The 16,093-nt window shown below is 42.4% G+C and overlaps 1 protein-coding gene and 1 long non-coding RNA gene across 5 annotated transcripts in view; both read right to left on the bottom strand.

Moving 5' to 3' along the window:
- Window positions 1–452: 452 nt before the first annotated feature.
- On the bottom strand, window positions 453–3,846 carry LOC117096883. The gene is made up of 2 exons (XR_004442701.1): window positions 3,159–3,846; window positions 453–840 (listed from the first exon to the last, which is right to left on the bottom strand). It is a non-coding gene; the product is annotated as an uncharacterized LOC117096883 (long non-coding RNA).
- Window positions 3,847–11,979: 8,133 nt separating this feature from the next.
- The window catches only part of CEP43 (centrosomal protein 43), a 60,353-nt gene continuing 56,239 nt past the window's right edge, over window positions 11,980–16,093 (bottom strand). For all 4 annotated transcript variants that reach the window (XM_033234236.1, XM_033234235.1, XM_033234237.1 and 1 more), the window contains one exon: window positions 11,980–14,488. In XM_033234236.1, the coding sequence (XP_033090127.1) occupies window positions 14,414–14,488 (75 nt within the window). In that variant the 3' untranslated portion in view covers window positions 11,980–14,413. The remainder of the gene's footprint in view (window positions 14,489–16,093) is intronic.

Genomic DNA, 16,093 nt, shown 5'->3' on the forward strand with positions numbered 1-16,093 from the left:
GCTATTTGGGAAGCTGAGGCATGAGAATTGCTTGAACCTGGAAAGCGGGGTTGGAGTAAGCTGCGATTGCACTACTGCACTCCACCCTGAGGGACAGGGCAATACTCTGTCACAAAAAAAAAAAAAAAGAAAGAAGGAAAGAAAAGAAAGAAAGAAAGAAAAAGAGAAAGAAGAAAGAAGAAAGAAAGAAGAAAGAAAGAAAGAAAAAGAAAGAAAGAAAGAAAAAGAAAGAAAGAAAGAAAGAAAGAAAGAAAGAAAGAAAGAGAAAGAAAGAAAAGAAAGAACAAAAAAAGAAAATGGGGTCTAAGCTCCAAAAGCATATTCATCTTCTAATGCACAAGTGTACTTCTACTTCCTGCTCTGAGGCTTTGCAGAACATACATCCTTAGAACTCATCATCCTGGACATGTTCACATTTTTTAAAAGATCACAGACAGCCATGAAAGGTTTGTGCATAAAATTTATTTAATTTCAACTGAACAAAACCCAGAGAGTAGGAAACTGCAGTAAGTGGAACAGTGTTTGACTATTGCAATGAAGTCTGTGATGAAAACTAGAAGTATGCGGAACCATTTTGAAATCTGCACAATCAGAAGTTCTGCCTCTGGGATAGGGTCACCTGGTGAAAGGCAAGGGATGTCCTCCAGGATACATTGTTCTAGTAAGATGCAGGAAAGGGGGGGATTTCATCTTCCAAAGAGTTGTCGGTGGGAGTTCACAAAGGCCCCTGGAAATAAGCTCAGGGTATCCACTAAAGGAGGTGCAGCCCCTTTCACATGCTTTTCCTTCCTCTTCCTTCCTTCCTGCATGCCCTGCTTCCCTTACTTCCAGTCTCAGGTTCTTTAAAAAACATAAAATTATATAAGAAAGTATAATAGTATTATTGAGTTTGTAACATATACAGAGGTAATAAGTATAACAATAATAGCACAAAAACAAGTGAAGAGGACCGAGAGCTATAAAGAAGAAATTTGTTTATATCTCACTGGACGTAAGTTAGTATAAACTTAAGTAGATTCTGATAAACTGAGAAGGAGATTGTGTGCCCTCAAGCATTCACTATGGAAATAAGTAAAAATAATAATATAGTTAAAAATAATTTAAGAAATTAAGTTGTTAAACTAGAAAATACTTAATGCGAAAGAAAGCAATGAAGAAGAAGCAAAGCCACAAAAAGACATGAGACATACGGAAAACAAAAATTAAAATTGCAGATACAAATCCAGCCATATCAATAGTAACACTAAAAATGAATGAATTAAACAATCCAATCAAAAGAAACTAAAAATTATCCAACTATATGCTATCTATAGGAGACAAACTTTAGATTCAAACATATAAATACACTAAAAGAAAAAGGTATCATACAATTAGCCACAGTAAGAGCAAGAATAGTTATGTTAATATCAAACAAAATAGACTTTAAATCAAACAGACAAAAAGTACTAAAGATAAAAAGCAATATTTTACAATGATAATAGTGTTTTTTTTTTTTTTTTTTTGAGACGGAGTCTCGCTCTGTCGCCCGGGCTGGAGTGCTGTGGCCGGATCTCAGCTCACTGCAAGCTCCGCCTCCCGGGTTTACACTATTCTCCTGCCTCAGCCTCCCGAGTAGCTGGGACTACAGGCGCCCACCACCTCGCCTGGCTAGTTTTTTTTGTATTTTTTTAATAGAGACGGGGTTTCACCATGTTAGCCAGGATGGTCTCGATCTCCTGACCTCGTGATCCGCCTGTCTCGGCCTCCCAAAGTGCTGGGATTACAGGCTTGAGCCACCACGCCCGGCCGATAATAGTGTATTTTACAGTGATTACAATACCAATCCATCAGGAAGATATAACAATTACAAATATGTATGCACCTAACAACAGAGTTCCAAAATACAAGAAGCAAAAAATGACAGAACTAAAGGAATAAATAAATAATTTAACAATAAAAGTTTCAGATTTTGAAACTGCCTTTGTAAATTTTAACAGTGAGAAAATTATAACAGTGAAAGAGATCTGATCTAACCAACTCCATCTTGACTTTAATCTCCAAATTGCCCTGGGTCATTATTGGGCATGGACCAAGCTAACTTTGGGAGAAATGATTCTAGTTTATAGTTTAGATGATAATAGCCCTGCCCCCCAAAATTAAACTGCCTTTGTAAAACTAATGAAAGACTACCAGGTTAGGAGAATTTGAGGGGCCTGAATTCTGCTAATACACAGGTGTAAAGATTATCACTTATTTTTTACAGAGGTCACAAGATTTGCAACTTCCCCAATTACTATAAATAACTTGACTATTGTAGACTCTAACATTGGAGATGACTTTCCAGGCTTTTGCATTTCTGACAACCAGATGGCCCTACTTGAACCTGTACCTCTTGAATTCTTGGTTCAACTCGTCCTGTGGCCCCTACCCAGAAGCTGACTTAGTACACAAGGAACATTTAGTTTCTTAGTACACAAACTCCTGCCCACCAAACTATCCTTGAAAAGCCCTAGCCTCCAAATTTTTGTGAGGCTGATTTGAGTAATAATATAACTCCAGTCTCTTGTTTAGCCAGTTCCATGTGTATTAAACTCTTTCTCTACTGCAATTTTCCTGTCCTCATAAATCGGCTCTATCTGGAAAGCAGGCAAAATGAACGTGTCAGAAACTTACAAATCCAATGCCCCGTTTTCTTTCTTCTCTCTCTTTTTTTTTTTCTTTTTTGAGTCTCACTCTGTCACCCAGACTGGAGTGCAGTGACATGATCTTGTCTCACTGGAAACTCCGCCTCCAGGGTTCAAGCAATTCTCCTGCCTCAGCCTCCCAAGTAGCTGGGATTACAGGCGCATGCTGCCACACCTGGCTAATTTTTGTATTTTTGGTAGAGACAGGATTTCTCCATGTTCGCCAGGCTGGTGTCGAACCCCTGACCTCAAGTGATCTGCTGGTCTCGGCCTCCCAAAGTGCTGGGATTATAGGCGTGAGCCACCACGCCCGGCCAATGCCCCATTTTCAATAATGGATAGAACAACTAAGAGTAAGATCAACAAGGAAATAAAAGACTTGAACGACACTATAATAAGATATAAAAAACACCTGTATTAGTCCATTCTCACACTGCTAAGAAGAAATAGCCGCAGCTGGGTAATTTATAAAGGAAAGAGGTTTAATTGACTCACAGTTCAGCATGGCTGGGGAGGCCTCATGAAACTTACAATCATGGCAGAAGGCAAAGGAGAACCAAGGCACCTTCTTCATAGTGTGGAAGGACAGTGTGAGTGCAAGCAGAGGAAATGCCAGATGATTATGAAACCATCAGACCTCGTGAGACTCACTATCATGAACACAGCATAGGGAAAAATCACCCTCATGATCCAATTACCTCCACCTGGTCCCACCCTTGACACATGGGGATTACGGGGATTACAATTCAAGATGAGATTTTGGGTGGGGACACAGCCAAACCATATCAACATCTCTCGAACAGTTTACCCAACAACAGCAGAATAGATGTTAATATTTTTAAGTGCACATAAGACATGCTCCCAATGCAAATCTAAACCACAAGGAGATACAATGTCACACTTGCCAGAATGTCTATATTTAAAAGAAGAGATCATAAGGAGTATTCGTGATGATATGGAGAAACTGGAAGCTTCATGCATTGCTGGTAGGGATATAAAATGGTGCAGCTGCTTTGGAAAACAATTTAGCAATTCTTCAAAATACTAAACATAGAGTTATTATATTACCCAGAAGCTCCACTTTTATGTACTCAAGAGAAAATAAAGTATATTATACATCTACACAAACATTGCATATGAATGTGCTTAGCAGTGTTATTCACAACAGCAAAAAAAAAGTGGAAACAATCCAAATGTCCATCAACCAATGAGTGGATCAAGTGTGGTCAATCCCTACAATGGAATATTGTTAGGAAACAAAAATGAACGAAGTACTGACAAGTGCTACAACACAGATGAATCTTGAAAACGTTGTGCTAAGTGAAAGAAGCCAGTCACAAAAGGCCACATAGTGTATCATTCCGTTTATATGTAATGTCCAGAAGAGGCAACTCTAAAAAGACAGGAAGTGGTTGCCAGACAGGGAGCTGAGAGGAAGGCGGAGCACAGGGAGTCACTGCCGATGGGTACAAGGTTTCTTTTTGGGGTGAATTTTTCAAAATGTACTGTGGTAATTGTTTTACAGCACTTGAAGTTCATAAAATTTAAGTTGCCTTCTTTTCAAAAGTGAATACAAAAGTATATAAAATTACCTGTGAATGAGGAACAAATCCCAACAAATCACAAATTTTAAAAATCTGACAAATACCACAAACATCACAAAATCCAAAAAACTAAGATATCCGTAACTGCCTGGCATGCCTTTTTGATACATGTGTGCTACATTAAACAGCAAACGTTCTCATATCACCTTTCCATAGGACAATGCTTTTAAAAATATCTTTCAACAGAGATAAAAAATCAGTTTACTCTGTTGATCAAAAGTGATTTTTAATTATTGAGAGGTTTTAAGGGTTTCATCAATCTTTACAATCCCTTTTTTAAAATGTCATGGAAGTGTTAGAATTGTCACATTTCTGGAAATCTTTTTCAAGTTCTTTTTTCACATATGAGTTTAGAGGACATTTCACACTTTCAGTGACTAAGAACATTTAGTGATATACATGTTCTTTCAATGACATTCATTATCCAATTTTTCATTAATGTCATCATAATGGCATATTACAGTTTTATGTTATTTACTTCAATATTTTGTGTCCAATCAGTAATAATTTGAATATTTTTACCATGTATTTGCATGGTGTCTTCCCTTCAGTAACTGCACTGTCAAATCATGGAAGAGCTCCTCACCATCTCTGGACAACATGGAATTTACGAACTACTGTTTTGATATAATTTGAAAGATAGTTTGTCACAATTATTTTTTTTTTTTTTTTTTTTTTTTTGAGACGGAGTCTTGCTCTGTCGCCCAGGCTGGAGTGCAGTGGCCAGATCTCAGCTCACTGCAAGCTCCGTCTCCCAGGTTCACACCATTCTCCTGCCTCAGCCTCCCAAGTAGCTGGGACTACAGGCGCCCGCCACCTCGCCCGGCTAATTTTTTGTATTTTTTAGTAGAGACGGGGTTTCACCATGTTAGCCAGGATGGTCTCGATCTCCTGACCTCGTGATCCGCCTGTCTCGGCTTCCCAAAGTGCTGGGATTACAGGCTTGAGCCACCGCGCCCGGCCCACAATTAGTTTTTTTTTTTGAGATAGGGTCTTACTCTGTCACCCAGGCTGGAGTCCAGTGGTGCAATCTCAGTTCACTGCAGCCTCGACCTCCCTGGCTCAAGCAATCCTCCTGCCTCAGTCTCCTGAGTAGCTGGGACCACAGGCATGTACTACCATGCCCAGCTAATCTTTGCTTTTTCTTTGTAGAGACAGGGTTTCACCATATTGTTGCCCAGAATGGTCTCAAACTCCTGAGCTCAAATGATCCTCCTGCATCAGTCTCCTCAATAGCTAGGACTACAGGCACAAGCCAAGATGACTAGCTAATTTTTATACTTTTTGTAGAGACAGGACCTTACCATGTTGCCCAGGCTGGTCTCAAACTCCTGAGTTCAAGCGATCTGCCCGCCTTGGCCTCCCTAAGTGCTGGGATTACAGGTGTGAGCCACCACACCTGCCTACAATTCAGTTTTAATGTCCAGATGATTTCTAATGTTGGATCACTCATTTTATCATGCAGATATCTAAAAGCAGAGCTAAATAAAGAGCTCATCATGTGAGTTAAAGCTTGTGTGTTATTCCTGGGCAGCACAGTCTGTGGTATACTAAGAATTGTCGTTTATCTAATCTCATAATTCCCTTGTGAACGAAATGAAAACGCAGGTTTTCGTGAAAATCCTTTTCAATGTAAACTCTTACGGCTTCCACCGTGAGGCTCCTCTGAGTGGTAGTAGAGTCAAGACCAGAAATCCACGGTTTCTGATTCTGTGTCTCATGTTCTTACCACAATACCACTAATAGGGATATGAGAAAAAAGCTACCAGGTCATAAAAATACATCACAGTAGCTTAGGGGGCGAGAACTTTGAGAAGGAAGTGACATATGAATTAGGTTTTGAAAGGGGAACAGACATTCATCAGAAACTGAACAATCATCCGAGAAATATTCTCTCTTCTCCTCACTCTCAACATTTAGTTAAGACACTAAGTGCTGTGAATCTTACCTTCTTAATAAAAATAGTATTTACTGAGTAGTGGTGACTTGCCAGGAACAATACTAAGCTCTCTGCAGGCACTATTTAATTTAAGACCAGGGCAGCCCTGTAAGGGAAGGAAGCATTTAACCCCCTTTGCAGATGAGAAAACTGAGAATATTGATATTAAATAACTTGCCCAACATCACTCAGCCAAGTTGCCCATCCAGGCTTCTAACCACTGTAGTGGAGTTGCATGATTTATATTCAATTACTCTGCTTTTCCACTTTCCTGAATGCACCTGTTGCCCCCACAGCACCTCCCTGCTGGTAGGGGACCCCTCCCCTGTCTAGGGTGGCCTGTGCTCATCCCTCATGATTCTGCAAGGGCCGCCAATCATGGGCAGACCCCATCAGCCCATCAGTTTTTCAGGTCCCAATGTTCAAATATCGCATTGAACATCCCCTCCCTGAAGGTTGGCTCACACCTTTGCATCCCCATGCGGAGCACACAGGCATTCTCCCAGCCAGGTTTGCACGTGGACACTGCAGGCAGCACCCCCTATTTAGCACATGCTGGAGAGCCAAGTGCTTCCATGGTCCCCACTCCTAGGGGTCACAGATTGGGCTCCCCAGGAAATGGACTCTGATCCCCACAGATTGAGTTTCCTGCCAGGAGTTTATCAAAAGTGCCCCAGAAATCAATGCCTGCTGGAAGCTAGAATAGCAAGAGGAACTTGCCAGGCAAGCTCTCAGGGAGCTTTGGAGCCAGAATGGACTCAGCCTGAGAGGGCCGGGCCTCTTACCCTGAGGCAGAACGGTTGTTGGATGGAGTCCCATGGGAGGGCCTGGCCTTGGTGGCATAGGTCTCTACAGCGGAGGCCATCCCTGGAGAGGCCATGAGAATGCCCACAGCAGCCAACAAAGCCCTTCGCTGAAAGGGATGTGGTGGCACATCACAGGATGGGGCCACCTCTGCATCTGTGGGCAGCGAGGACAGAAGAAATCAGTCAACTGCTTGTTGAAATGTACGGAGTGTTAATTTGCATAAGCAGTTCTAATTTAGAAATTAGGCTAAGAAATTCCGTTTCCAAGCCTGCAGTTTAACTCCAGGAACACACTTTCTGCCAGAACTTACTATGAAGAGGTTTAGGTTTGTAGGAACAAATGGCTTTCTTCTTTCTTTCCCTTCCTTCCTCCTTCCATTCTTCCCTTCCTCCATTCCTTTTCCCTTCCCTTTCTTCCCTCCTCCTTCCCTCCCTCCCTACCTTCCTTCCTTCCTCTCTCTTTCTAGTGTGATAGATATTTTATTGGAAATGTATGTTAAATAAGTTGGGGTAGATCAAATAAATGAGCCCCGCAACAAATCATGACAAATAAAAATAGTGGAGAATGTCTTCCATATATACCTAACCTCTATAAGTGTAATTAATATATAATTAATATATTTACACATAATAGTGTATGTTAAAATGTAGAGAGAAAACTAGAGGGAAACGTGAAGTTCCATCACTTACCTGCAGGGGGAGCACCGCCCCTTGGTGGAGCAATGCCTGCAGCAGAGATGAACCCAGGGGAGCTGCTAGAAAAGGCATGGCGCTGGGGCAGTAGGGGTGCTGGGGCAGGAGAGGCGCATGGGCAGGAGGGGCGCTGGAACAGGAGGGGCGGGGAGTAAAAGCGAGGGAAGGACCACAAAGGCAAATGCAAAGTAAAAGAAGCAGGAACGGGGTCGAGGCATCTGAGACGAATGCCCAGCGCATCAAAAATGTGGAGGAGACTCCCCAGCACAGCTGGAAGTGTGGCTTTCAGGAGCTGCTGTGATACTTTTGCTATGGGGAAAAAGAGTGTTAAATGTTTAGTGCAACTGCTTCCTCTTCTATCAGAAGAGCAAATCCAGAGAGAAGCTCTGTACCTTAAGGCCGTATTCCAAATCTGTAACTGCCTGCAAGAACGGCCAGACATGATGCAAAAAGCTAACCATTTCTGCAAACCTCGAATTCTTGGAGCTTTCAGGGGCAGTTCCTTCACCTCTTACCCTCTTCCACTTTGGCCACTTTCCACTACAAGACAACGGAGAGGACGATGCACTGCTTGTACCTTTATCTAGAGAAGAGTGAATGAACTCTATTATATGCCTGAAAAAAATATTTTCCCAAATCGGATGCTAAGAAATCTGTTGTGAACAGTGCTGACAGTAAGGAGATCAGCACGCCTCGCCTTGCACATCCGCACCTGATGCAGCACCTTCCGTGCATCACCCTGGGCATTTTTTGAAATATTGGTAACATTTCTCCCATGACAGGAATGTGCAGGGAGAAAATGAAACAGGTGATGATGACCTGGCATACCCTGGGAACGGAGACAAGTGGCTTTCTCTAACCTGGGCCTTGAGACAGGGGAAAAAGATGAGGAGTTTCCCAGGTTGGGTTAGATGAGGACGATGGATGGAAAGGCAAAGCGGATAGAGGAAGGTGGGGCATCCCAGGCCCCAGCGACGTGTGCAAGGACCTGTCGCAGCACAGGGCGTCTTCAGGACCCCAAGGTGCAATTCGATGTGGCTGGAGAATATTGTTCTATCAAAATTTAAAACTTAAGTCAGATAAAAAAGATCAAAAGACACATACCACATGGACTGAGAAGGATGGGGGAACAATGTTCAGTGCTTTAAGTGAAAAGGGAACTTATTCATTAAAAATCTTCCTTTCAGAAAGCTACTAGTGCTTTAGAAAGCACAAAGGATTTCAAACAAAGTATGATTAAGATACATATCCAATAGTCTTGGATATGTAAGATACATATCCAATGAAACATGCCAAAGCTGGTTTTTAAAGAAAATACAGGGCTGGGTGCGGTGGCTCATGCCTGTAATCTCAGCACTTTGGGAGGCTGGGGGTGGGGGGGTGGCGGATCACCTTAGGTCAGGAGTTGAAGATCAGCCTGTCCAACATGGTGAAATCCTGTGTCTACTAAAAATACAAAAAATTAACTGGTCTTGGTGAAACACACCTGTGATCCTAGCTACTTGGGAGGCTGAGGCAGGAGAATCGCTTGAACCCAAGAGGCAGTTGCAGTGAGCTGAGATGGTACCACCGCACTCCAGCCTGAGCAAGAGAGTGACTCAGTCTCAAAAAGAAAGAAAAAAATACAAGTGTCTGAAAATTAAACATTTATGGAAAAAAGTTTCATCATCAAATCTGATGATTCTATAAACTACCAAAAGCAAACCTCCAGCGAAAACTGCAGAATGACTGGCCTCTGCATGCCACCGTCCATGCTCCTCCACGCTCCTGCCTCGACCCGGCCCACTAAGCTCAGGCCCTCTCCTGTTCCCCAGTTCTTGGGAAGCAGGTCTGGTGTGCAGAGGGCAAACCTTGCCCAATGCAGCTGTTACACTAGCAGGCAGAGACATGGCCAAGCACAGCGTGTGCTAGAAGCAGGGTAGGAGTTAGGAACTCGCCCCTCGTCCCTGGTCTGTAGCAGAGCACACGTTGCCACAGGCAGGGCCACAACACAAAGTCCAATGACACATGCGGGGGGCAGCTCGATCTTACCTTGTTTGGGGGTTCATTTTCTAAGGGCAGCAAGATTCATTTTTGAAAACATGTATCAGGGCATACATTTCACATTCAAAAACACTGTCCCTCCTACCTCAGAGGCCTTGCTGTTTCCTTCTGTCTGCCACTCTTATTTACCCAGTGCACACCCAGGTTTCCTTGAACCTGTGGACACTTTTCCGATCTGACTTCCTTGCGGAAACTTTGTCAGCCTGGAGGTCCTCTGGACAAGTCTCTTGGCTGATCTTGTCATCTTGGTCTTCTTGCTAAACATAGAGATTTCTTTTGAAATTGCCTTTGAGGTTACTGATTTTGAGTCATCCCATTATTTAGCCCTGCTACTGAATTATCTTAGGCCAATAATTTTTAAGTCAAAGATCGTTTTAATTATAACCTCTTTCATGCAGCCTCTTTTAGGTTCAAATGTTACCTCAAATCTCGGAGTGGCATAATCAGGTTTGTCTGAATCCATTCAGGTTCTTAAAGTACCTTGGACTGGATAATTTATAAAGAATGGAAGTGTAGTACTCACAGCTCAGATAGCTGGAAGTCCAAGGTCAAGGCACCGGCGGGTTCAGCATCTAGGAGGGCCTGTTTCCTCATCAGCAACACCTCCTCACTGTGTCCTCACATGCTGGAAGGGGCAAAGCAGCTCTCCAGGGCCTCCTATAAGGGCACTAGTGACCTCATCAACTTCCAGAGGCCCCACCTAATTCCATCCTATGTGGGATTAGGTTTCGACATACACATTTGGGGGACACATTCAGTGCTTCACAGGTTTTTGTTCTTGAATTACCGTGTTCCCTAATTACATTTTCTTCAAGATCAGTTATTTGTTCATCTGTCTTTCGTGACATGCTATTCACTTTCCTTAAATGTCCGATATCCTTGTTGAACGTGTGCAACTCTGAATGCAGCATTAGGACAACTCACAAAGGTAGCTGCCCTTCCTAGAGCAGGGTGACTAGGCCGGGCGCCGTGGCTCACACCTGTATTCCCAGCACTTTGGGAGGCTGAGGCGGGTGGATCACCTGAGGTCAGGAGTTTGAGACCAGCCTGGCCAACAAGGCGAAATCCTGTCTCTACAAAAAAAAATAAAAAATTTAGCTGGGCATGGTGGCAGGCACCTGTAATCCCAGCTATTCAGGAGGCTGAAGCAGAAGAATCAGTTGAACCCAGGAGACAGAGGTTGCAGTGAGCCGAGATCATGCCATGGCACTCCAGCCTGGGCAACAAGAACGAAACTCCACCTCAAAAAAAAAAAGAAAAAGAAAAAAGAACAGGGACATTGGGAGCATGGACTGCTCGGAGGGCAGGGGTGAGATTAGCACGCATGGACAGAGAACTGATGGGGAATCCCTCCCCACCCTATGCCACAGGAGGACTCCAACTTGGGCTGGGTGCATTTTTCTCCAGGAAGAGCTGCCTCTCCTCTCCTGCCCCTTTCCCATGTCCTTCATGAACCACCACCACAGCAGAACTGCACAGAGGGTACCCCCTTCAGAGGCCCTGCTCCAGCTGAGCCTGGTGGGTGGGGCAAATTCATAGGACAGCCTTCTCCTGAACCAGATCCCCTTGCTGCAGACTTGAACCTAAGGGTCTCTCCAGGTTTAGGGTAAGGACAGCTTTCCCCCGATTGTGTAGATTCTCCCAGCTGCCTCGCCAGAAACCACATTCTCCAGGCCCCATGTCAGTGCTCAAGCCTGTTTACAGCCCCAAAGGTACCAAGCTCATACTAGGGGACAAATGTTGTGCCAGGTACATAGCGGTTTCAAAGAAAATCCCTGTTCTCATGAGCTCATAGTTAATAATAATAATAATAAACACATAATAAGCAAGACCATTTCAGAGTATGCTGAGATGAATAAAATAAAAGGGGTCAATGCAAGGTGGGGAGGCAGGGACAGGGAGGAGAATGGACATCTCCCTTAGGTCTGGAAGCTTCTTTGAACATGAGACCAAAACAAACCAGCTTCATGCAGTTCTAGGGGAAGGACATTCCAGACAAGGAGGGGCAACTATCACATCTTGAGGCAGGAAGGGCTTTGGCAAGCTCAGGTGCAGAGGCTGTGTGGCAGCGGGCTGGCCCAGCTCTGGCGCATGGGCAGGAGAGGGAAGAGAGGAGGGGAGGAAGAGCTGTGGGCAAGCATGAGGCAGGGACTAATGGTGGCATCTACACAACTGCCCACAGGTTGTTATCCAACATAAAGTATAAAAGCACAACTGAATATCAACAAAGAGAGAATAAATGCTTTTTATTCATTTGTAGTTATCAGTAAAAGACCTAGCATTTAAAAACCTCCACTGTAAAACAAAGGTTACCATAAAAATGTATTTCATGGGTTAATATTTCAATATTTATTAACAGAAAACACTCATCACATGCAAAACTTGTCACTTCACATCTTCAAGTTTAATAAGTTGATAATATGTAATCAAAAAGTACATGTGAAAAGAAAGCTTTTTCATAGTTGAACTTGAAGTCATTTAAAATTATTCAATAAAATGGATGTAGTGCTGGCCTGGCACGGTTGCTCATGCCTGTAATCCCAGCACTTTGGGAGGCCAAGGCAGGAGGATCACAAGGTCAGGAGTTCGAGACCAGCCTGACCGAAATGGTGAAACTCCATCTCTACTAAAAATACAAAAATTAGCCGGGCGTGGTGGTATACACCTGTAATCCCAGTTACTCAGGAGGCTGAGGCAGGAGAATCACTTCAACCCGGGAGGCGGAGGTTGCAGTGAGCCGAGATCACACCACTGCACTCTAGGCTGAGTGACAGAGTGAGACTCCGTACCCCCCGCCCCCCGCAAAAAAAAGATGTATGTAGTGCTGACAAAAAAGTTTCATATTTGGCATTTTTCTCTTACCCTTCCAAATATTATCAAAAGGTCTGATTCTCTGGGTAACAGAAAAGTGACAAATTTTAGTTGCTACTGTTCGACAGTTTCATAAATTTAAAAAGCCACATCCTGCTATGCTTTCAAATCATTTCACTGAAACCTAGTTCCTATCAAATATTAAAAATAAATTATACATGTGATCCAGATTCCAGAGGGCCAGAACTATAGTGCTTTTAGAAAGTGATTGTTTACAGAGATGACTTACAAAGAAATGCATTTTATAACAACCACACTGGGGGACTGCAACAAGATTACATCTGCACATGGTGCTGTTTACTAAGACATGAAGAGCTGAAGGAGACTGAGATAGCAGCTCACAGACAGAGGGCAGAAATACACAGGGCTTCCAGGCTGTACCGGCCCAGTTTATGTCCTACTTCCTCTTGATGTTTACAGCTCAGTTTCACTTAAAATTTAAAAAGCCAGATCCTGTTACACAGCCTCAATCCTTACATTTTCATTTCCTCTACATGTTAGAGCTCAAGGAGTAATTTCTATAATATTTAGGCTAATATGAAATGAGAAACTGGCATTGCACAAGTCATGCAGTCTGCTCACTTACCGAGATCAATGAATTAGGTCTAATTTCTCCTTTTACTAATAAAGGTAACTAGTAGTAAAAAGTTGCAACTTAACTGAAATTATAAAGTGCAAAAACAGCATAATCCTAGCTTTACTTATATATAAATATGCATGCATCACTTTCTACTGTTTTTTCTACTTGCACATTTTAAAATGTTTGGGTATTATAAATGTCCGTGACCTACGTAATAGCAATAATGCTTTAACCGTATAAATGAGACTGTGGAAATTCTATTATTGGCTCTATTTTTAAGGATTACAATGAAATTATGTACAGTATATAAAGCTTGTCAAACTGAACATGGTCTTAGGCCATTACTACTATTTCATTCCAATTTGGATTTTAATACAATTGACTGACAGCTCTGAAATGAAAGCACTGCTTAATGGTTTCAGATGCATTTCGGTACTGAGCATGTTTCAAAGAATCTTTACAAATAATAAATTATAATGAAGAGAACCTACGACTAAAGCTGCTTACATGGACAACAGGAGGAATGACAATTGCAAATGTTAGCTGTTATTGACAATTCTAAGAATTAAAACTCATAACCACTTCTAGATTTCTTTAAAACAAGCAAAACTAAATAGCACAGACAAGAGTACTTTAATATAACCTTAATGGTCTAACAAACCTTCCAAATGGAAGGAAATACAAAATAAAGTTGACACATCAAATTTAACTTATAATAATGTACTTCAGTATTACAAATTTACCAAGTCATTTTGCCAACTATGTGTAGAACCACCTAATATCAAAATATACTATGGTGGGTAAGCTCTGATTCCAGAGGGCTAAAGCCAAGGTTTTCAAAGACCACACGTACCAGCAGCCACACACACAAAGGGTTGTGCGATCCTACGGCTTTATTGACACCTTTCATCATGCTCTTAACACTGATGTTTTCATGGGTTCCTTCCCTGTAATGAAACTGTGTAGATAATCAATTTCCATAAAGAAATGTACAGTTAAATTAAGAATATTAAATCTTTCACACATGGGCTCAAATAGGAAGTATTTTGTTTAGTAAAATGAAAATTACTTTTAAAAAATATCTGCAGTGTTTTTGAAATGCAAGGCACCAATAGAGAGCAGACATTCCAGCTGAGTGATTGTCTGGGGAAAAACAAAAAATGGAACCAGTCAGTCATCTGTCCTTGTTAATGAGAATACTTCCTTCTTCATGACTATGCAACATCTTCCAGATAATCCGCAACATCACTGAGCTGGGATACAGTCAGGTCTTGTGTGAGGTCATCAAGCTTTGTTGTTCAAAAGAAAGAAAAGAATTAAGTGTCAGAATGTGAGTAGTCTTAAGTTATTTTAAAAAATCTAAACCACAATGAGACACCTACCTTACTCCTGCAAGAATGGCCATAATCAAAAAATCGAAAAATAATATAAACGTTGGTGAGGATGTGGTGAAAAGGGAACACTTTTACACTGTTGGTGGGAATGTAAACTAGTACAACCACTATGGAAAACAGTGTGGAGATTCCTTAAAGAACTAAAAGTAGAACTACCGTTTGATCCATCATTCCCACTACTGGGTAGCTACCCAGAAGAAAATAAGTCATATGAAAAAGATACTTGCACACGCATGTTTACAGCAGCACAATTCGCAATTGCAAAAACATGAAACCAGCCCAAATGCCCATCAATCAACAAGTGGAGATAAAGACATTGTGGTATATACACACGATGGAATACTACTCAGCCATAAAAAGGAACAAATAGGCCAGGTGCGGTAGATCACGCCTGCAATCCCAATACGTTGGGAAGCTGAGGCAGGCAGACCACCTGAGGTCAGGAGTTCAAGACCAGCCTGGGCAACATGGTGAAACCCTGTATCTACAAAAATACAAAAATTAGCCGGACGATATAGCATGTGCCTGTAGTCTCAGCTAGTTGGGAGGCTGAGGCAGGAGAATCGCTTCAACATGGGAGAATCGCTTGAACCCGGGAGGCAGAGGTTGGAGTGAGCCAAAATTATGCCGTTGTACTCCAGCTTGGGTGACAGAGTGAGACTCTGACTCAAAAAACAAAAAAGTAACAAAATAATGGAATTTGCAGCAACCTGGATGGAATTGGAGACCATTATTCTTTCTTTTTTTTTTTTTTTTTTTTTTTTTTTGAGGCGGAGTCTCGCTCTGTCGCCCTGACTGGAGTGCAGTGGCCGGATCTCAGCTCACTGCAAGCTCCGCCTCCCGGGTTTCCGCCATTCTCCTGCCTCAGCCTCCCGAGTAGCTGGGACTACAGGCGCCCGCCACCTCGCCCGGCTAGTTTTTGTATTTTTAGTAGAGACGGGGTTTCACCGTATTAGCCAGGATGGTCTCGATCTCCTGACCTCGTGATCCGCCCGTCTCGGCCTCCCAAAGTGCTGGGATTACAGGCTTGAGCCACCGCGCCCGGCCTGGAGACCATTATTCTAAGTGAAGTAACTCAGGAATGGAAAACCAAACATCACATTTTCTCATGTACAAGCAGGAGCGAAGTTATGACGATGTAATGGCATAAGAATGATACAATGGACTTTGGGGACTCCAGGGAAAGAGTGGGAGGAGGGTTAGGGATAAAAGGCTCAGATTGGGCCCAATGTATACTGCTAGGGTGATGGGTGCACCCAAATCTAATGAATCACCATTTAAGAACTTATTCATGCAACCAAACACCACCTGTTCCCCCAAAACCTTTGGAAGTAAGAAATAAAAAACTAAAAATTAAAAAAACTGTTGCTGTAATTAAAGTATTACTTTATACTTCATAAACCAACTCATATTTAAACCTGTGTTGAGAAGTGATTTGCCTAAAATCATGTCTAATAAGTTAGTACAATCGTTTGAGTTCAATGTTTTATGATTACTCTG

Source organism: Trachypithecus francoisi, unplaced genomic scaffold (assembly GCF_009764315.1).
Source record: "Trachypithecus francoisi isolate TF-2019V2 unplaced genomic scaffold, Tfra_2.0 Lachesis_group15, whole genome shotgun sequence".
NCBI lineage: Eukaryota > Metazoa > Chordata > Mammalia > Primates > Cercopithecidae > Trachypithecus > Trachypithecus francoisi.